Source organism: Rhineura floridana, chromosome 6 (assembly GCF_030035675.1).
Source record: "Rhineura floridana isolate rRhiFlo1 chromosome 6, rRhiFlo1.hap2, whole genome shotgun sequence".
NCBI classification, from domain to species: domain Eukaryota; kingdom Metazoa; phylum Chordata; class Lepidosauria; order Squamata; family Rhineuridae; genus Rhineura; species Rhineura floridana.
This window is the reverse complement of record NC_084485.1, coordinates 65846276-65868879: the sequence shown is the minus strand read 5'-3', so window position 1 is coordinate 65868879 and position 22604 is coordinate 65846276. Positions and strand designations below refer to the sequence as shown.

General features: G+C 42.1%; 1 protein-coding gene across 3 annotated transcripts; it reads right to left on the bottom strand.

The window, feature by feature from the left end:
• Nucleotides 1-501: 501 nt before the first annotated feature.
• LOC133387421 (Krueppel-like factor 15) lies at nt 502-22052 on the bottom strand. Of its 3 annotated transcripts, XM_061632145.1 has the most exons (4): nt 21810-22052; nt 9428-9504; nt 8225-9259; nt 502-2107 (listed from the first exon to the last, which is right to left on the bottom strand). In XM_061632145.1, exons 3-4 carry the CDS (start codon nt 9157-9159, stop codon nt 1927-1929), a joined length of 1116 nt encoding a protein of 371 aa, XP_061488129.1. In that variant the 5' UTR covers nt 9160-9259; nt 9428-9504; nt 21810-22052; the 3' UTR covers nt 502-1926. The 3 variants fall into 3 exon arrangements, with proteins under 3 accessions (XP_061488129.1, XP_061488128.1, XP_061488130.1); XM_061632144.1 differs by lacking the exon at nt 9428-9504; XM_061632146.1 differs by lacking the exons at nt 9428-9504; nt 21810-22052 and adding an exon at nt 21127-21691.
• Between the last annotated feature and the right edge of the window lie 552 nt (nt 22053-22604).

Genomic DNA, 22604 nt, shown 5'->3' with positions numbered 1-22604 from the left:
AGTCCAACATTCTGTTCTCACAATGTCCTGATGCCTGTGGGAAGCCCGCAAGCAGATTCTGAGTGCCACAGCAACTCTCCCCACTCGGGACTCCCAGCAACTGGTAGTCACAGGCATACTGCCTCCGACAGTGGAGGGAGAATTTACCCATCGTGTCTAGTAGCTACTATCCCTGACCATTGACCATGCTGGCTGGGGCTGATGGGAGTTGGAGTCCACCAACATCTGGAGGGCCACAGCTTCCCACTCCTGCTTTAAGGTGGTACATGACTCTTTGTTGTTTTAACTAAAGAAACCAATTGTCAGGTGGAAGGTGGCATAAGGCAGCGTGCTGTAACAGCTACAACAGAGGACTTGGAAGGCCTGGGTTAAACCTCTGTTCAGTGATGAAGCTCATTGAGTAGGGCTTCTCTCAATAACTCTTCCTAACCAACCCTGAATTACCTGGATACAAGGGAAGTTAACCAACATCAACAATAAATAAAAACAAAACCAATCCCCTTTTCATTAAAATTCCAATGACAGTCTTTTATATGTAAGATGGCTTTGATGTGATAACAATGAGCAACATTAAGCTCAGGTGAAAGACATGTGAGACACTTACAGTGCAATTCTATAAATGGCTCCTGTGAAGTAAATCCTGTTGAGGTCAATGGGGCTCACTCCCAGTAAGTGGTATAGAATTGTAGCCTTATGCAATGTGCAGAACATTAAGGGCTGTACCACCAACCTTTACAGCAGGGATAGAGAATCTGTGGCCTTCAAGCTGTGATTGGACTCCAACTCTCATCAGCCCTAACCAGCATGACTAATGGTCAAGGATAACAGGAGTTGTAGTCCAACAATTATCTAGAGGGCCACAGGTTGCTCATCATTGCTTTACAAAATGGGCCAGATGGAAGATACTCTTGCTTGCCTTATTTCAGAGGCAAATCAGATTACATTTCCCACCATGCACCACTTCCCCAAAATCAACATGTACACATAATAGGTAGCATTCTCAGGCACAGTCAGTCTACAGTTCACAGGATAAACATTTAAACTGGGGCTATAGGAGCCAAAGTAACAATTCACAGCAATACAGACTGCAATTAATTTTCCTAAAAACAAACAATTACACTCAACACAAATTACTTTGAATGCTATGAAACCCATTTTTGTAGCAAAATATGGCTTTAGGGAGGTAAAGGTGTGTATGCATTACTTTGAAAAGAGGGACTTTTAGGAATATATGATTTCCAAGTACTGGTATCCAACTTGATTTTGAAACTAGCTTTTGCAATTTTAGCAAACATTCACAAGGGAACATTTCAACTCTAATTTCCTTGTGTTGGTTTTGGTCTTAGAAACAGCGGTTGAGTGATCAGATAGGATGCTGAGAAAGAAATGCCAAAAAATATAACTCCCACTCAAATATTGCCCTATGTCTATACCATAGAAGAAGCATTAAAAATGCCTAAACCAGGGATGTAGGAACCTGTGGCCCTTCAGATGTTGTTGGACTTCAGCTCCTGTCAGCCTCAGCCAGGATGGCCAGTTGTCAGGGATAATGGGAGTTGTAGTCCAACAACATCTGGAAGGCCACAGGTTCCACCATCCCTGGCCTAAACAGTCCATATACTAAAATTCAGATCTAAACAGAGAATTTTGCTCTGCCCACCCCAACATCCTTAATTGTCACATATTTCCCACAAATGTAATTCACAAGTTTTAGAAAAGTTCAGAGTATCAGAGATCTCAATTTACAGGCAGGGCTTGATTGAAAGGCGTGTTCAAGTAGAGGTAGGCTTTGGTCTTTCCAACAGACTTTACACAAGTCAATTCCTTATTTCCTCCTCTTCCAAAGAAAGCCATTATTATTATTATTATTATTTGTCATCTGACTTGAACTGGAATTCTTCTCTTGGCAAGGCAACAAAGGGAAAGTTAGCTATGACCACAACCTTGAGCTGTCCGGCTTCGAGAACTGAATGACCCTTTGTGGATCTTCATGTGTTTAGATAAGTGGTCACTGCGGGCAAATTTCTTCTCACACACTTGGCATTGGTAAGGCTTGAGTCCAGAATGAGAGCGCTTGTGGCGAGAGAGCTCATCCGAACGGGAAAACCTACCAGACAAAAGAAGAGATGGTTACTGCACACTTGTACAAACCAAGGGGACTGTTTATTATTTATTTATTTATTTATTTATTACATTTATATACCGCCCCATAGCCAAAGCTCTCTGAGACTGTTCTCACTCAAGGGTATCATAGCCAAGTCAAACGATAATATGTCAGAGAGAGGGTGGAACAGGTTATCTAGCAGATGGTATTCTGGTTTCACTCTCAATAATCTAGCATTTTTCTGTTTCTAAAAACATGCTCCCTTCTCATATTTTGAAAACAAGAGACTAGAAAACAGCTACTGTAGATATGAATCTTTGTAATTTGGGAATAGTCAGGTGCAACTTATAGGCCTCAGGTGCATTGGTACTATAGATCTTGAAGGATGTGAACCACTCTCTGGCTCACACATGCTGTAGGACAGGAATGGGGGACTTGTGGTGTTCTAGATGTTGTTGGACTCCAACTCCCAGCAGTCCCAGCCAGTATGGCCAATGCTGAAGGATAACGAGAGCTAGAGTCCAACAACTCATGGAGGGGGGTCACAGTTTTCCCAACACTGCTGCAGAGTGTCATAATGTACGCATTGGCTGCCTGTATGTTTCCGAGCTCGATTCAAGGTACTGGTTTTAACCTATAAAGCCTTGAAGGGCTTGGGACCACAAACTGATGGAACACCTCTCCCGATATGAACCCACCCGTACACTACGCTCAACATCAAAGGCCCTCCTCCGGGTGCCTACTCTGAGGGAAGCTTGGAGGCTGGCAACAAGGGAGAGGGCCTTCTCAGTGGTGGCCCACAAATTATGGAATTATCTCCCTGACGAGGTGAGCCTGGCTCCCACACTGTTATCTTTTCGGCGCCAGGTCAAGACTTTCCTCTTCTCCCACGCATTTTTGCATGTGTTTTAAATTGTTTTTAAAAGATGTATTTTTAAATTTGATTTTTTTTAAAAAAAAATAGTTACTGTAAACCACCCAGAGAGCTTCAGCTATGGGGCGGTATATAAACACAATAAATAAATAAATAAATAAAATACTGTGTGATATAGTGGTCAGAGTGTTGTGCTGGGACCTGGGGAACCAGGGCTCAAATCCCCACTCAGCCATGAAGCATGCTGGGCCAGCCACAGCCTCTCAACTCAATCTACTTCACAGGGTTGTTGCGAGGATAAAATGGAGAGGGGGAAGAACCATGTGTGCCACTTTGAGCTCCTTGGTGGGAAGATGGGATATAAATGTCATAATAAATCAAAACAAAATATAAACCAAGGAGAAATGGAGCCTCAGAGGTGCACCAGAACAAAAGTTTATTGCTCCATTCTTGGCCCTTTATTCTTATGTACCTCTGAGATTCCGCCTCCTTTTTTCTCCCTGTTATTGGTGCCTTCCCTTTTTTCTTCTCATATACAGTATGAACCAAGGCATACACGTAGGACAAAAGCAGTTTTTGCCTATGGCAATAAGCCTTTACAACAAGTTCCCAGAGTGCCTTCCAGCAAAAGAGCTCAAAGACCTTGACAAATATTAACAAAGTCATCATGCTTCTGCGAAATACCGCCTCTCTGGAGTGAGGAAAACAGACACAGAAGGATGCACAACTTGTCCAGTGTTACATAATAACAGACCAGACATGATCTCACTGATAATCTACTCAGAGTCACAGCAGAAACAGCCCCCAAAAAGATATTTTCTTTTTTAATTATCAAGGGGCCTCTGTTGAAACAAATTGCTGCTGGGGAGTGGAAAAATCTGTGGGAATAGGAAGGCAGGGAGCTGCCTTATACTGAGTCAGATCATAAGCCCAACTTAGCACAGTATTGTCTACAGTGACTGGCAGCAGCTGTCCAGGGTTTCAGGCAGCACTCCTTCCCACCCCTACCTGCAAATGTGCGGGGTTGAACCTTGGACCTTCTGCATGCAGAGCAAATGCTCTACCTCTGAGCTACAGCCCTTCCCTTAATTTTGTCTCTTTTTATACTCTAGCCAACACCTACGGGCAGCAGGAACTTCTGCAACTTCAGACCATGCGAAGCAGCTCATGGCTATGGGCCTTGAAAAATCTATAACTTAAAAATAGTGGTCGAGTTTGCTTTTCTCCCCTCTTCCCCTCTCCACAATCCCTTTTTCTTTTGCGTTGTATCTTTTGAAGCCTGAAGGTAAGGACTGCCTTTAACATGGACATCTGCAAAATGCTTTAAATAAAAATAAATGAACAAGTAAATAACCCTGAATGCTTGCCGGAGTCTGGTATTCAGAACACATATTACCTATGTTGTCCCAGTCGCATTGTTTGTCAATATGTTTGTGCCCTAATTAAAGTGCAGGTATTGACCTTTAAACAGCAGAGACTGGTGGCTTCGATGTCAGTGAGGCAGCGAACCTGCTCCAGATTTTAGTCCAAATGTTCAAGGAGCTATCCAAGGTTCTGAACTGATTTTGGGAATGGGTTGCAACACCTTGGACAGCTTCTTGAAAGTTTGGACTAAAAACTGGAGTGGATTCACTGCCCCACTGACATTGGAGCCACCAGCCTCCACTGCCTCTAAAGCCTTAAACAGTTTGGGACCTGGTTATTTAAAGGACCACCTCTATTAGAGGTGGGCAACCTTTGGTCCACAGAGACCTGCCAGGCCTCCCCATTTCCCCCACGCCACGGTTTGATTTCAGGCTTTGAATGGGGAAACCCAAGGTTCAAAGTGAAAAGGAAGAAATATTATCACACTAAGCATGCTTCTGCTTCTTCCTTGCCAGTGGCTGGCAGAATTCAGCACTGTTTAAATTTTAATGCTTGCCGCCACCCTGTGATGACAGAAAAAGGTGCCAAACTTAAAAGTGCTGAATTACAGCTGGAAAGGAAGAATCAGGAGCACACTCAAAATGACAGCCTATCATGCTGTCAGACTTTGATCTGCTGTATGGGGATATTAAAAGTGGCTTGATATATGGCTGTTAGAATTCTTGAAATAATGTATGGCAGAGATGGGGACCCTCAGGCCCAGGGGCCAAATACGTTCCCCCCCTCCAGGCCTCTCTATCAGACCCTTGAGACTTTCCGCAGGCCACACAACCTCCTGAGTCACACCTCTCACCAGCCTGGATTCACACCCTCCTTTAGTGTTTTTGCTTGGGTGAAATTGCCTGGCTTGAACTCTGATCATGCCTCTTCCTTGCCTGGATGGAGGATAGTGAGGGGTGTGTGAATGTGTGTCGAAACTAGCTTCCTGTACCAAAGTAATATTCACACTCATCGTTGTGCCCACTTCTACCTCTGACCCCGCCCACCATTGGCATGTGGTCCCTGAAAGGTTGCCCAGAAGGAATGCGGCCCTCGGGATGAAATAGATTTCCTGCCTTTGCCCTAAGGGATTTATACAAAACATTGAAAACCAAACTATGAATACTCCAGTTTGCTTCAGAACTTTCTGCACATAGTAAACGCAAATATGTAATGATGGAAGAGATTTCATAGTCACTAACCTAAAATAAAGGAATCCAGTCTGACTGTCTGCTTTGTCGCAGATTTCCTGTAAGATCTTGGATAAGCTACTCAGTGGCAGTTACAAGATCTATTCTACCTCACTGGGCTATTGAGAACTTACATTAACAAAATTAATTAGTGCCTGTATATTGGAAATGGTAGAGTCAAGGAGCATATACAGAATATAAAACAGGTGTGGGTTAACCTGCAGCCCTCCATAAGTTGCTAAACTACAACTCCTATCATCACTGATCATTTGCGATGGTAGCTGGGACTAATGGAATCTGGAGGGCCACAGGTCTCACATCCCTGATATAAGAAAAGCACTGATGCTGCCTGAAAAGAACATTTCAAAACTAAAAATGTGCATTCTTGGTGACCCAAACATATGGTAGAATCACTAAAAGAGACTGTCCACAATGTCCATAAAAGAATGTGGCATCAGAAGCTTGTTACGCTCACCCTCCATCTACAGCTCATATCTAATGTAGTAGAGGAGTCTGGTTTTATAGAGGACTGCAGAGATCAAACAGATTCCTAATACATTTACCAGAGGAGAGCTTTGCACGTACCATGGACCGTGAAAAAGACAAATAATTGGGTGTTAGAACAAATTAAACCAGAACTGTCACCAGAAGCTAAAATGACAAAACTGAGGTTGTCATACTTTGGACACATAATGAGAAGATATGATTCACTAGAAAAGACAATAATGCTGGGAAAAACAGAAGGGAGTAGAAAAAGAGGAAGTCCAAACAAGAGATAAATTGTTTCCATAAAGGAAACTACAGATCTCAACTTACAAGATCTGAACAGGGTGTTTCATGACAGATGCTCTTGGAGGTCAATGATTCATAGGGTCACCATAAGTCGTAATCGACTTGAAGGCACATAACAACAACCAGGGAAAAAATATTGACAACTTTCTGCAGTTCAGGAGGAATACATTCCAAAGTCTCAGGTCATTATGGCCAAAGAAGATAGAAGTAAGCAGATCAGCCAAGATCACACAGAACCCTCTTGAACATGATTCTCTATAGCCTGCAGGAAAAACTGCAAGCTAAGAGGAAACACATGCCCAGACAACCCTGGGTGGGGGAGTGTTGTTCCAGTCCCTACCATACTCCTGTTTGGCACCCTTGGAAACTGCATGTACACATCCTATTTTGAAAACAAGATAGATATTTCACCAAGTTCCTCTTTTCACAAGCAGTAGTTGACGTGCACATCATAGCTCTGAGCACTGGCTGCAAACTCTAGCAACTGTGCATGCATCAGGAGCAGGGTCTCCACATTTTGAAATTCCCACTGATACCATGACAGCTGGAGCCTTTTAAATTTTAAATAAAACCATCTGCTTGAGAAAGAGATGCATGCACAGCATGTGCAGAGACACAAATGCAATCCCTCCAGGCTTTGCAACTTCGCCCCATCAGATGCATCCCTATGGTTTGGGAAGACTAGCAAAAAAGAGGAACCTATAAACACAGTAGCTCCTTGCCATGTGGCTGTCTTGAGCATGTCCCTGGAATATCAGTTGCACACCAGAACACAGAGGTTTGTAAGCTGCAGCTAATCTACTAATGAAAGTAATTCAAAGAGATGCAGAAATATTAAAACGAAACTATTCTTGAAGCCATTTAGAGAGAATGGTAGGGACACAATTCCAGTGCAGGGGGGTAGCTAGTGTAAGCACCTCACCCCACAAAAGGGCAGAGCTCCTGTGCCTTTGAACAGTTGCATGAAAAGCCAAAAAATCAACATGTGAAGCTTTCCCCCCTCAGTACCACTAAGGAGGTAGGAAGTTCCCTTATACCAAGACGGCCCATTGGTACATCCAGCTCAGAATTGTTTACAACTGGGTGCCAACAGTTCTCCAGGGTTTTAGACAGGGATCCTTCCCAGTCCTACTTAGAGATACCAGAAATTGAACCTGGGACATTTTCCATCAAGGCATGTGCTCTGTCCCTGAGCTATGCCCCTTCTCCCAAAGGAGATTATCAATTGTGAGTTTTCTGACAGCCATAGAAGGAACAGAAACCTTGTCGGGGAAAGAAAGAATAAAAGATGACAACACTACTGAGTCATTATCTGACCAGGGATAGAAAAATAACATTAATTGGTAATTAAATCACATCACTTAAACAGTCGCCCATTGTTGATTAAATATGTGATTTTTGTGCTTATTTGTTTTTATTGGAATTGTTTCCTATGAAAAGGCACAGATGGTGTTATTAGAAGCACCAGGGATGGTTATTCATGTTTTTGCACAGCTACAATTCATTTCAATGGAGCTTGTACAGAAACGTCTGGTGGATGTTGCCCAGGGTGTGTCTACATATTTTTGTTCAAGCAATACATATTTTTAAACAATTCAGCCTATACACAATCTATTTACAGGCCGCAGTCCTAAACACATTTGTAAGCCTCATCGAACATAGTGGGACTGACTTCTGAGAAATATACATGTTTGCAATGTTAGTTGGGAGACTGTTTATTCCAGTACTCAAGAGAGTTGATCTTAGTCCAGAAGCTTCACTGAGCAACAAAGTATGTTTGTTTAACAGTAAACCTATTTTTTTTTAAAAAAATCAAATGGGTAGGTACTAAGAAGGCACTTTTTATTGCCACACACTTACCTCCAGCCACAATTGGGCCAAGTACAGGTGTAAGGCTTTTCTCCAGTGTGGCGTCGAAAGTGTGCCTTGAGGTGAGAACTCTTAGTGTACATCTTTGTGCAGCCAGGATGTGTGCACTTGTGGACTCGGATAACAGAAGGGGAGGCTTTGGGGACCTTGGCCTCCACATTCTTTGGGCTTCCAATTACTCCAGGCCTCAGTGCCATAGGCAAAGGGGCTATTCGCACATACTTTTGGTCTGTACCTGTCATAGGGCTTTGGGCAACCTGAGGAAGAATAGTCAAGCTCTGGCCTTGCATTTTGATGACCAACTGGGCTACCCTGATTCCACCAACAGGGGTCTGCATGGGTGAGCTACCTTCAGTAACTTGGATGGGCTGGATCTGAAGAATAACAGGGATATTCCCCACAGTCCCTGGTATGGCTGCACCACCAGCCACTGTTCCAGCCTGAGGAGAGCTTGAAAGTCCTTCAGCAGGAGCAACTCCTGGAACAGACTGTTCCCCAGGGCTGCCCAAGTTGATCTCAGACTTTATCTTAAGCTGTCCTCCTATTGGCTGTTTGTCATTCAGCTCATCCTTGATAAGTGCCATCTTCTCATTCAGGAACTCCTCAATTTCCTCCAATGTAGGGATAAAGTCCCTAGAGAGTTCTGTGCAAAAATCCGGTAGTTTGAGGTAAGCTTCATAGACAGTGGTCTGTGGTTTCTCCCCATCCTTCTTTACCTTAGACAGCGAAACACCCATCTCTGATGTGCAGATTAGGTTGGAGATTGCTGGGGGATTAGACGTTTGTTCCCCGCTGCCATCCTGCAGCAGATTTAATGGTGGCATCTCAGGCTTGAGAGCATTTGAAGTGTTGGCTAGTTGAATAGAAGCTGAGGCAATCAACTGACTTGAAGCAGACACCAGTTTGCTCTGATTTACTGAGACCATTGGTTGGTCTCCTCCCTTATAAACCTGTATCGATAGCTGTATATATAACTATTAAGCCGCCCAGCTGAAAATGATGAAGCTTGGAAACCTATAGATCCACCTGTAGGAAGACAACCACAAGGAGGTTCTTAAATTTAAAAAAAAAACAGGGAATACAGAACACCTGGAGGGGTCTACATTCTAGAAGAAGAACCAAGAAATAGCAGATTGTTAGGACAAGTTTAGTACAAAACCAAATTCTGCACTGAAGACTGTCCTTAGAACTTACCACATCAGTGTTCAGCGTTACATTTCTTCAATGGAACTCAAATGCTGACTTTTGGATTAGAAGCAAATTCCTAATACCTACAACAATTGTAGGAAGAAATCCATTAATTTGGCACAAAACCATCTATTAATGTATTCTGTTGGGTCAGTGATATGACTCTCCTTTTGCTTGAATTCTGTAAATTTTACAGGAAAAATAGGATGTTAACTTTCAGTTCTAGTGTGCAATTTCAGCATTTTGATTCCAAGCTAAAAATAAAACATTTTTGTAAAAAGTGAAAACAAACAAACTTGTAGAAAAGGTCCAACCAGACTCACTAAACATAGAAGCTACAATTCAGTTCTAGGCTTGTATAATAAGTCATCCATAACAATTAATGGGTCACTGTTGGGGATGTGTATCCCTGTCTGCACCCAAAGACCCAGACAGCCAGTTCAATAAGACTCAATAAGCATTGCAATGCGTATCCAAATATGCATCCAATGTGCATCTTCAACGTGCAACAGCTTATCACCATATACATATCTCTCTTATTGGAATGGAGCAAATTATTCTGTGCCTAGGACATTAATTCTAAAGGTATGCCTGTGTTCCTAGTTGAGTAGCTAAGCAGGAGAGTAGGAAACATCCTAGAGGAAAGGCAGGCACTGTTCCTGGCAGGTACTGTTCCTCACTCCAAAGCATTCTGCTAAATTTTGAGATGAAGCAAAAATGACACCTCCCAATCACCAGTTACGGTGCATAGTTTTTGAGATCAATGAAGTTATTTTGACATCAGAGGTAGAAAATCCCACAAGTACCTGTAAAAATGGCAGGGAAAATGTGATAAATTAAATAACTAAGAATTTGCCATGAGATGCAAAATCAGCTGCCTAGTATAGCTAGCCCTGGTTCCTAGCAAGGGCACTATTGCACTCACAGGAATCTAGCAGACTTCCCCATCCACAGCAATCTCTAGCTTAGGAATCTAGGAAGATGTCTTACACCCAGTCAGACCATTGGTATGATCATCTAGCTCAGTACTGTCTACACAGACTGGCAGTGTCTCTCCAACATTTCAGGCAGGAGTCTTTACCAACCCTACTTGGAAATGCTAGGAACTGAACCCACATGCAAAGAATGTGCTCTGCCGCTAAGCTATGGCCCTTACCCAACATGGCTGATGACAGTAGCAGTGAGTGGTGGGGGAGAGCTACTCTCCTGCCATTGGCATTGCTGCTACTTACCTGGATGGGGCTGGGGTGGGGCTGGGTGGCAGCTAGGTTGGGGCTATGTGGGTCAACCAAGGGGAATGCTGGATTGGCAGTAGCAATCCTGCTGCTGCACCTGACCATCACTGACACCCCTGTCCCATCCAGGTAAGCAGCAGCAGCTCTTCACCACCACTTACACCGCTACTGGCTGATGAGCTGGTCTTCATCATCAGCCATGCAGCCTGGGTAGGAAACAAAACTAGAAGAGCTGGTATCCAGTTCTACTAGAAACATCTAACACTGGAATAAAAAGTATGTACAAAGTTGAAATTCAGCAAAGCCTTTAAGTACTGAATTACGTGATAACATGAGTTTGAGGGATATTTTTAAAGCCTTTGTTGTTAAATCAATAATATTCCCTACATTCCCGATATTCCAGCTCTGTCATTGCTTATGTAGCCTGAACAGCACCAGACAGAGCAAGGATGTTACAGCAGACTTGGAGGAACCTGGAGGGTTCTGGAAGTACAAAAAATCTTTAGGGAGGAAATCCCCAAGGTAAGGAACCTCCAAAAGTAACCCAGTGAAGACTGAGTATGTTCAGTGGCAACAGAAGGCTAACTGTTGGTGGGGGGTAGAAAACCGAGAGGGGGTGGAATAATGTGTCTAAAATCCTGAACAGGGAGCACTAAAAGGTTTTGTTGCAGGTTTCACTTGTATCAGCTAATATTTCAGCCCATATTTGGAGGAGAAATCAACTGGTCAGAACTTCAGATCAGTTTTTGTTTTGGTCAGATTTCTAAGACAGCAGCAAGTCTTGCTTAGGTGGTAGTAAAAAGCTGAGGAAATGTTCTGGCCCAGCATGCAGCTGATTGGAGGTCCAATGACTGCTATTTATAGTCACTTTTATTTAACCATGTATTGTTCAGAAATGTTGAAAATCCTCACCTGTATTTGTATTTTTTGATATGCATATGTATCTTTTGTTATAATCTATGGCTACATAGTGTTTTGTTACTTTGATTTACTACTAAGTATCAACTAATTCAATATTTTTAAACCTCTTCACTCCTCTTAAAATCCTTATATTCAATAGCATCCATTACTGGAAGTGGAAATGTTGAAAAATAAGAGAATACAAATTCACAAATAGGCAAAAAAAAAACCTTTCAGTTTAAGAACGTATCTATAGCCAACAGATATTTCTATCAAACGTTAAAAAGCAGGGAAATTGGGCAGCCATAGTGCATGCACCAGGGGGGCAGGAGACCTGACCTCCTCTCTGAGATATTGTACTACCCTACAAATTTGTAAAATGCAAACACAATTTGGGTTGTTCTTTCATAGTCCAATCCACTTCCTGAGTAGCTTGGAAGAATTTGGTAACGTGGGAGGGGAGGACATTGTGTGGGTGGGCACTGGGCAAAAAGGATGCTCCTTTCCAAAAGGAAAACATTGTGAACAGTATCATTCTTTTTCAGGGTTTCCCCCACCTTTTTATTCTTCAGCAGGCACATGTAGTCTTCCACCCAAATTTAAAGCAAAGCTGTGCCTGGCCACATCCTCATCAGACCTTTATTCCAGTGTGGACAGTCATGGATTCTCCCAAAGAATCCTGGGAAGTGTAGTTAGTGAAGGGTGCTGAGAGTTGCTAGGAGAGTCCCTGTTCCCTTCACAGAGTTTCAGTCAGAGCAGCTGACTGTTAAATCACTCTGGCCACTGGAGCTCTGTCAGGGGAATCGGAGTCTCCTAACAACTCTCAGCAGCCTTCACAAACTACACTTCTCAGGATTCTTTGGGGGAAGCCATGACTGTCTCAAGTGAAATAAAGGTCTAGTCTGGGTGTGACCCCCTGATTACCCAAGCCAAGCAGCTGTGAGTCTGGCTTTTAGAACACTGACGGTTGGTTCTTACTGAGCATGCCTGGGCTTATCATTGACTTCAATGCTAAATTTCTTAAATTAATTAAAAATCGGCCAGGCATTTTTTAACTTTTAAATTTCAGAAGGTGAAGGTCAGAGTATGGGGCAAGGTCAGTAATAGGATTACAGGTACTCTGTGGACATGTCTGATTTTTAATTAATTTCAACAAATTATGAGAACTCTGACAGAAAAAAATCCAAGAGGGGTCTGTTTTTCTCTCACACACTTTTTACACTTTGAACTCTTTATTCTCTCTGACTGTTTTGTGTATCACCATGAAAACTTAGAGGATTGTTAAGTAAGCATCTCTGAGTTCAGGATTATAAGTTTTGTAAGATTTTGTTTTGAAATGAGCTTATGGGAAGCATCAGAATGGCATGGAGGTATTTTCAATTTAACATTGCAGAACGCAAAAAATCCATGCTGGCTATAGTATACAGCCAATCTTGTGGCTGTATAATCCAAATTTGTGTAAATAAATATGAACTACAAGAATCTGTTTATGAACAGCCCCACATTGTTTCAACTTTAGCCAACACGGCACATTGAATGCACTAATTCACCATCTGGATGTACCCTTTTTTTTTTTTTCAATAATTTTTATTCAGATTTTCATAAAACATACAAGACAAAATCATAAAACATTCAAAGACAAAAAACAAAATCAAAAATAGTTAAACAAAAAGAAAAAAAGAAAAGAAGAAAAAAAAAAATAATAAAAAATAAAGAGTAAAATATTGACTTCCCATTTGTCAAAGATCAAATCAGTTATAAGTCTATAATATATAGCAATCCTGTCTCTTAAGTCATATTATAAAATCACTTTCCTCCAGTAGTTATCTTACTTAATCATCAAATCTCATAAACATTACTTTATTCTTTCCACAAAAAGTCAAAGAGAGGTTTCAATTCTTTAAGAAATATATCTATCAATTTTTTTTTCCAGATAAGCATATCGATTAATCCATCTCATTACTAATTATGATAATCTTATTGTCATAACCATAGTCAAAATAAACATTTCAATTAATCCATCACATCAGAATCTGTTAGGTTCAGTAATTTCAGTAGCCATTGTTCTATTATCTCTATTAGTTCCATTTTCCATCTTCCATCTTCAGTAGTCTTGTTAAGTCCAGTAATTTCAATATCCAATCTTCCATTATCAGTATTCCATAATAATCTTGCTGTCAAAGCCATAGTCATATAATAAGAGTCTGATGGGAATTACCTCTATCCCAAATATTTTCTTGCCATCCATTCTGAATAAGTTGCTGAAATACTGCTGTAAGATCATATCTCTGTTCTTTTTTTCAAAATACACTGGGTCATCTCTTAAAAGTTTTTCCATTGTCACATGGCTGCAGTTAATTCCATAGATTTTCTCTATATTGGGCTCCATCACATCATTCCAGTCCAGAAGATAATCCATGCCATTGATAACTTTATCTCTAGAATCTTCATTAATTTCTTCAGAGATAACATTGAGTTCCAAACAATAGATTTTATTTCTAAAGTCCATAGACTCCAAATCTTGTTCCTGTTCCACGTTTGTTCCAATCTCCGGGATCTCCTCTCTCACAGGGACCCCTATTCCAGTCTCCAGGGTCTCCTCTCTCACAGGGACCCCTATTCCAATCTCCGGGGTCTCCTCTCTCACAGGGACCCCTTCCAGGGTCACCTCTCTCACAGGGACCCTTATATCTTTAATCTCCTGCTTCATTTTACTCAATTCAATTTTCGTTATCTCAATCTCATTCATTATTCTCTGAAACATAGTTATTTCCAGATTCTCAGCCACTTTCTTAATTGCCATTTTAAAAGAAAAATATAGGAAAACCACTTCTTATTTCAGCAACAATTGGGTTAATACTCCAAACTTGGTGACATCACAGTATAAACAGAGCAGACAGCCTTATCTCTCCAATAGTTAAGTAAACAAAATGCAGTTCCCAGGATCGAAGCAATTAATGGCAATCGTCAAGAAACAGATTCGTCAAAATAAAATAGACCAAAAAGAGAGTAGTCTCAAAACAGTATAATATTTTTCAAAATAAAAATCTGGAATAGAAATCCCTCTTCTGTGTGTATCTTTAGAATGCAAATCCAGGACAGCTTTTTGCAACAAAAACAGAGATAAGCTATTAATTAGTGCGTAGCAGAGAGAAGTTACGGCTCCCCAGTGAGATGTCAAAAACCGATCAATCTGGCAAATCTCTTTTAAACAGCAACAATTTAAGTCAAGTAAAAGAAAAATATAGAAAGAAGGGTGCTTGCCTGTTAGTGCGTTCTCTCTTAGAAGATAAGATGAACGTTCGCTTTAACAGATAGAGCTTGCTGTTGAAAATCCGTCCCACCTTCGTCGGCTGGACCTCGTCCCATAAATTAATGAGATCTGGTCGTCCCAACAAAAATAGGCTTTGAGGTTAATCTCTTCGTTTCTCCCTACCCGGGAGAAGTTTAATCAGTCAAAAAAAAAAAGAAAAAACTGACTGATATATCTGAATAAGCTTCTTTTGAGGCAGGAGCCCGTCTCAAAAGCAGGCACAGGCTAAGTCACCCTTCCCGGAAGTGCCATCTGGATGTACCCTAAGGGTTTAACAGATTGAAGAACAGAGAAAATTTCTTTAATGGTGTCCAACTCAAGGCCTGTCTGCCAGGGCTCTTTCCCACTTGAAAGCAAGAATGTAGTTCCTCAAAACAAAATAAAACCTGCATCTAATAAATGAACTAAAAGAAATACTGGTTAACTTGAAACAGGATTTATTAAGGTTTTCCAAAACTATGTGATGATAGACAAGTTTGCCTGGGAAAAATCATATTTGTCCCATTAACAGTTTCTCCATCCCCCTCCCCAGTTAAAAAGGATCAGTGTGAAGTGTCTCAAAAAATATAATTGTATAAAATTACAAGTGCAACTTAATTTTACAATGCACTATTCAGAATCAGTCAGCTGAAAGTTCACCTCAGATATTTGCTTCATGTCTCTGATCATGCTTGCATCAAGACTAATTTTGATGGGCAAAAAGAGGGGGGGAAGGTAACCCAAATTGAACTGAGAGAGCCCACAGCCTCTGACCAGTGTATGAAGATGAAAATCTGAAAATCCTTCAGATTTGTCCACACTGCTCTTCCCTATTGCTATCTTCTCCCAGCTAGAGAGTCAGGGAAGCATTCTTGAGTAAACACACCCAGTCTTTAAGAGCAGCATTTAAAGTATTCTATTTCCTGCCAGCGGCAACACATGGGTCAAAGACCTAGTATTGCTCAATGCATTTCATAACACTATTCACAACAGTTGGACGGTCTCTTATCTTGCTCCCACACTAAATCAACACCCACTCCAGGTGTTTGAAAGTAAGTGGAGAGACTGGGAGGAACAAGCCTCATTCTTGTTTTCCCTTCCCTCTCGGATTGTTTCGTAGCAGCATTTGAGTAAATGAAGACCAGACTTTAATGAATCTTATTCTTGTAATGTATATATTTTGCTTAACAAATCTACAGCTTTAAGTTGAGATAATAAGAGCTGGAAAACTGCCAGTCAGTTTCATTAAACTTTCTTACACTCCAGTTTTCAGTTGGCACTATTCATTTTTCATTTGCTAAAACATTTCCTATTTTTAATTACATTCATCTCTTCTTCCCCTGCTTCCGAAAGTGTATTTCTTAAAAAGCCAACATTTGTTCGGGTTTTGAGCACGTTAATGTTCTGGGAAGTAGTGAAGCAACAAACTGAACACTGTCAAGGCTGAATCCAACTTTATTTTCAGTAGACATGAAAGGCACGTTTTGAATTTGTGTGTAGGTTTTACCATGCCCCATTTTTAAAATCTCATCTGTATTTTAAAGAATCGGCCCTTCATCCCTGCTTGGGCACACAGTTATTTTGGTACAGTAATGGCCTTTTGCTATATACAATAATGTTGTGTACATTTATTTTCGATGCATGTAAGCAAACCCAAGAGCAAATAGTCAAGTGAGAACTGGACATCTGAACTGGGAGCAGAATTGCAGGTACAGGTATAATTGAGTAAAGCACCGTGAACAGAGTTAAGGGATTGCTTTGTCTATTTTTGTCAACAAACGTTTTTAAAAATGATTTTTTAATTTCCAAATTACAAAATCAAACAACAAAAAATAACAAAATAGTTATATCTTGTAATTACTAACAGAAGTTTTAATTTGTTTAAATATGTTTTTAAAGATATTTTGTTGTAATATATTCTAAAGTCTATTTTTAAGATGTTTTAGAGTGTTTTTAGTGTTTTGTTTGTCACGGGCTCCTCCTGGGAGGAAGGGCGGGATATAAGTTTAATAAATAAACAAAGGGAATGTATTTAACATATTTTTCCTTCCCCTGAAGGAAAGATCCTTTGGCAACTTGGAGATTTTCTGTGTATTTCATCATAATAGTATAATTTGTACTTAACAGACCAATCCTAACTATAGAAAGCAAACTTAAATTATGCCTGCTTAAATTATGCCTATTCCGAACTGTTCAGGAGGAATTTGACTTACACTACCCTTTTTGCCAACCTTTTTCTGCCAGGTTGCTAGATAATGTGTCAGAGCTGAAAGGGGTTTGGAATAGGTGTCTCTCTTTACCTTGCCCAACCCTCGTCACACACCTTTTTGGGGATTTATGCCGATGGAAGTTCTGCCAGCTTAAGTTCCACTGGCTCAGCCGCATGAGGGATTTACACACAGCCATGAAAGTCCAAGATCCACCAAATCCAAAAATCTCTCATCTTGCTGGATCTTGGGTTTTGGATTGCCTTGTACATTTCTTTCCAGTAATCTGAGAAAAGGGTTTGATAAATGTTGCTATATATGTCTCTGATTTGTATATCAAATAAAATCACACCATGCTATATAAAAATCAAATAGTTTAGCTTTGCTTTTAGCTAATTTAAGTTGGTAAGTCAAGTTTTCTTCCATGGCTATTTGTCACAGCTCACTGTACCAACGATTCAGTATTAAAAGGTCTGAAGTTTTCTTTCTTTCCTTTTTGTTATCCCCATTGCATGAGGCAAACAAACAAACAGAGAGCTATGACCAATATTAGATTGATATAGCCTCAGCTTTTAATTTTTGGGATTTCCTACACTCCAGTTAGGGAAGGGACCACAGCTCAGTGGTAAAGCACACGCTTTACATATAGAAGATCCCTCCTAGGTAACAATTTTTTTATGTATGTGTCTAATTAATGAATGTTTTATGGAAAAGATGCTAGAGATTTTATACAGGAACTTCAAATACTATAATATAGACTCACAAAAAACACTGTCTTAGCAGATAAAACCTGGAAGTCAGAAGGCTGGTTCACACATGCATAATCATCATTTGATGACTGCAGCACCAACCGATGCCTTGCTTGTGTGAATGTCCATCAAAAAATGAAGGAAGCAACAGGTGGTGCAAATTATTTATCCTGAAATTGTGTGGCCTTGCCAGCGGTTTCCAAAATGACCAGCCAATTCACATGTTTAGCTGCAAGTCAGCTAGTATTAAATGATCAAGAGATGAGAAATCAACTAACTAATACACACATGTGAAAAGAAATAAGAAAGGGTATTAGAACACATTAGATTAAGCACTTTTGAACTTCTCTTGCAGCGTTTGTATGCACATGGCTGATATGGGACAGAAAGTGGGAGAGAGCTATTTTGAACCAAATGTACATTCTAGCCAATGCAGTCTTTTACATATATGAATTATGAAAGAAATGCAAGGAAGCACGTGTAATTCTAGGCACGTTTATCTGGAATCAAATCCCATTGAAACCAATGGCACTTGCTTCCAAGTAAACACACATAGGATTGAGCTGGAGGCAACCACGCTTATGTTTCCAGTTTATTACACTACGGGAGCATTGATACACCAACTGAGGATACTAATGTAATTTTAGATAGGAACCATTGTCTACCACAGGAATGGGGAATCTGTGGCCCTTCAGATGTTGTTGGACTCCAACTCCCATCAGTCCCAGCCAGTACAGTCAGGAGTGATGACAACTGTAGTCCAGCAATATCTGGAAGGCCACAGATCTACATCTCCCGGTCTGCTAGCATCATGTAAGATAAAGCAGAATCTCTCTCTCTCTCTCTCTCTCTCTCTCTCACTCACTCACTCATGCACGCACACACACACACACACACACACACACGTTGGATTCAGGAATAAGATGATATCCATTTATTTTGCCCTTGAATGCTCTTGCAATTATTTTATTATTTGCAAATCACATTACAATACATTAGAATGGCATAATGTTGGTTCAGCTTTCCAGAACTTTTACTCTGCTACTTGGTCTTTCTGTGCCTCATTTCTCACTTCTTTTAAAGACATCTACCCTAAAGCACAGGGATATTGCAATAACATTATTGGTTGTGCTAATACAATACACACAGGGAAATCAAATTTAGGGTCTGTAAAGAGTTCCCAGAACATGGGGGCAACCACCACCATATTACCTCAGTTCATTTTTTTTTAAGATTGATGTTCACAAGATCTTTATTATTAATTTCACAGCAGCCTTTTTCTGTAAAAGAACAATTTCATCGTTTTGTCTATTGGTCCAGTGTCAGTTATAGCATTGGAAAATTGAGTCTAGTAACCACCAAAGGTGATGAAAAAACCTGGTTAAGTACTAAGTTTTAGTCTCAATATTGGAGTTTAGCATTAGGTGCAACAGATAAATGAATTTATCCTCCACATTCTTCCTGTGTCTTCTTGTGTAATAACAAGAAGGGTGGGTAGGTGGGCTCATAATCTGTATAACATTTCCATTGGTTTATTCAAGCTATTGGGTGGTATTCAATGCTAGTCCTATTCAGAGTAAAACCATTGAAGGTAATAGGCATAATTCACTTGGGTTTATTCATTTAAATGGGTCTACTCTGAGAAGGACTTAGTTGAATGCAAGCCAATAAGGAAAGAAAACTATGTATTTGAAGGGTTTTTTCCAAGCAGAAGAGAAGCATCAGTAAGCTGGTGTATTAGAAGAGAACCTCAGCCCAGAGTGTGGATTACAAGGGATCCCAGCAAGAAACTGGATGGCTTCCCTGCATGGTTGGGATTGGAATGTGAGAAGGAAAGACAATGAATGGGCCAAGTGCGATGGGTCAAAGAACATAGATGCAGCAGGTGGGTTATGGCCTCTGGAGCGGGGAATGTGGCTAGGAGAATGAGAAAGTAGGGAATAAAATATGTGAAAAAGAAAAACAGTGTGAAGATATGTTCGAGACAGGTCTCCTTATTGTTAGGGATAAACTGGAGTGTCTGAGCATGAGCCTTAGGATATATGCAAGGCTGAGAAGGAACAAAGCCCCTGCATTTGAAGCTCACCTCCAACAGTGCTGGAATTGCGGTTAAGAACATAAGAAGAGCCCTGCATCCTGAACTTCAGACAGCAGCCAACCGGATGCCCACAGGAAGCCTGCAAGGAGGACCTGAGTGCAATAGTTCTCCACTATCTCCCGCTTGTGACTCCTAGCCAGGGGTGTAGTCATCCAGGAACTCGGGGGATCATAGACCCCTTACATTTTTGGGAGCAGAGTCCCGAAGTCTCCAGCATCCTGTGAGGCAACCATCATGAAGGGGGATTATGTCACTTAGGGGTGTCAGAAAACACATGCATCCTTGTACTTTCCTGCTGACCGGAGTCAATCAGAGTGAAAGGAAGTGAGTCAGCCACTGAGAAGACTCTTCTCAGTAGCTAACACTCTCCCCTTTCACACTGATTGACTCCTTGGGATGTATGTTGTTGTGGGAAAAGAATTAACAAGGATCTAATTCCCAACCCAGCAAGAAAAAAAAAGATGGGAGGGGAGTGGCTGTAACTGTCAGGAAGGGACCCTGCACTTCTGAATTTGCCATTACTACTCCTAGTAACTGGTATTCATTGAGGATGGGGGGAGCACAAAAGGAGCGAAGCGCGGCGGAGGTCAGCAAAGCATGTAAAAAGTGCGTTTCATTCCAGTGACCACCAGGCTCCCAGCACCAAGAGGAGGTCAGGGCGAACTTCTTGTCTGCGAGAGACGAAAGCCTACCCATTGCATCGATCAGATACTGAAGGTCATGAAATATGAATCGCAAAGGTCACGCGCCATTCACGATCCGCGTGGTCTTTTGGGTCCATACCCTGCCAGTCCCTCAGATGGAAAGAATGAGTTTGTCCGGTCACACCTACGCAAACGGGAAGCGCTCATCCGACTCGCCTTACCGAGTGATGACGATAGCTACTACCCTAATTGCCACGTTCCCTTCCCTTTACTCTCCCCATTCATAGCAACCTGGAATCCCGCCCTCCAATCAAGCCGCACGGGGCAGATCTGTCGTCAATCAATTCCTCTCCGCGCCTCGGATAGGGCAGCGCAAGGCCATATCTCGCTCCGTGCACGCTGTTTGTTGAGAGAGGAGCGTATCGAGTTACTGGCGTTCGGCGGCGCTTTTGCTCCGCGCGATTGCAAAACCTCTCTGCCCTAGAAGTTTAGCATGCTTGGCTGGATTCCTGCATTTAAAACCCGATTGCATCTGTCAGCGTGAAGGGAGGGACATATATAGGCTGCATTTCTGGATTACCGCTCTTGTGGCTCGAAGATCAGTTTGAAAAGCCGCTCGTCATTTGCACGCAAGAATATCCCGATTCCCCTTCTGGGGGTAGGTGCTCCGAAGGTCAACTGCCTCAACAGAAAGCCTCAATTTAACTGCGCACACGAGCTATTTCCCCCTCCCCCCCGGGCTCCACAAACACTCCACAGAATTGATGATCATGGTAACGATGATAATAAAAGGTGATCCGCCTCCAGATTTCTTATGATTTCAGTGGGAGAGATTTGGCAGCCTATATATCGCATTCATCAGCAAACACAGCGCACACACCCGCTAGTTGGGCAGGCAAGCCCCAGTTTCCGCTCTCCCACCTCAGCCAGCCCGGACAGCAAAAGATCAAACGTGTTAGCGGGGAAGAGGCAAGGTGCGCTGAATGGGATGGGGAGGCACGGAGCTTAATGCCGCCAAGGCATCAGTTCACAGCGCTATCGATGCGCGTCCGCGCACCCCCTCGTGATCTCTTTATAAGTTAACCCTTTCCCACCACTCTTGCTCAGAAAGGTGTCCCCTAACTCTGGCACAGAAATACACTCGTCCACGTTTACAGTGCAGCTCACTCCATCCACACGCAGCCCGACGCCCCACTCCCTCTCCGTCTCTCAGGGCCTGATCTTGCGTCTCCGCACCAGCTCGGCTGCCCTCTTAACCCTTACCATTGCCCAGCTGCTAGCGACGCGCTCTCTTCCCCGCTGGTGCTCCGTCTGTCTCGAGCTTCTCTCTTTCTGCTCACATGATGCAGGGGAAGCTGCCAGCTGGGGCAACGGCCCCGCCCCTCGAAGGCTTGGCTGCATCCTGGCTGCCCCATTGGCCAGCTCGTCGCAGGGGCTCGCCTGGCCCTTGGTCTCGAAGATCCACGTGGCGACTGCTGGTGGAGAACACGGAGAGGAGCGGCCGGACTCTGAGTAGAGAACGGAGCTGCAGTGCTGCAGTTGCATAATTGGACTCAATGGTCTATTGGGGACCGCGCCTACACACGCCTTCAGATGGTAATGAGTGTTAGGTCGCTTGCTTCAAAGTGGGATAAGCTGTCCGTGTTGCGTTTGGGGACCCTCTCGGTCATTTTTGCTGAGCGGGGCCCTGAACCTTTGCCTAAGCGAACCGAATCCTAACACCCCCATCATAAAAACGCTCTAAATTAGTTCCCATTGATTTCAGTTAACCCCACTTGCCAGAGAGTAAGCACCATTGAATCCAATAGGACTTACTTCTGAGGAGATATGGGTTCTGAGGGTTGCACTGTAAGTATTCTTAGGTCCGATGTCACTTTATGAGTCCTGAGGCCAGTAGGTTGACAACAAGGAATGGTTGGGAGAAGCTGTGTGCTTTAAATATGCATTACATGTGATTTACATGTACATTTGGATGTGACCCTGTCTGCTATGTTCTGTGGCACACACACAACAGGATCAACTTCCTTAATTCATTCACCATGGATGTTGCACTCCTTC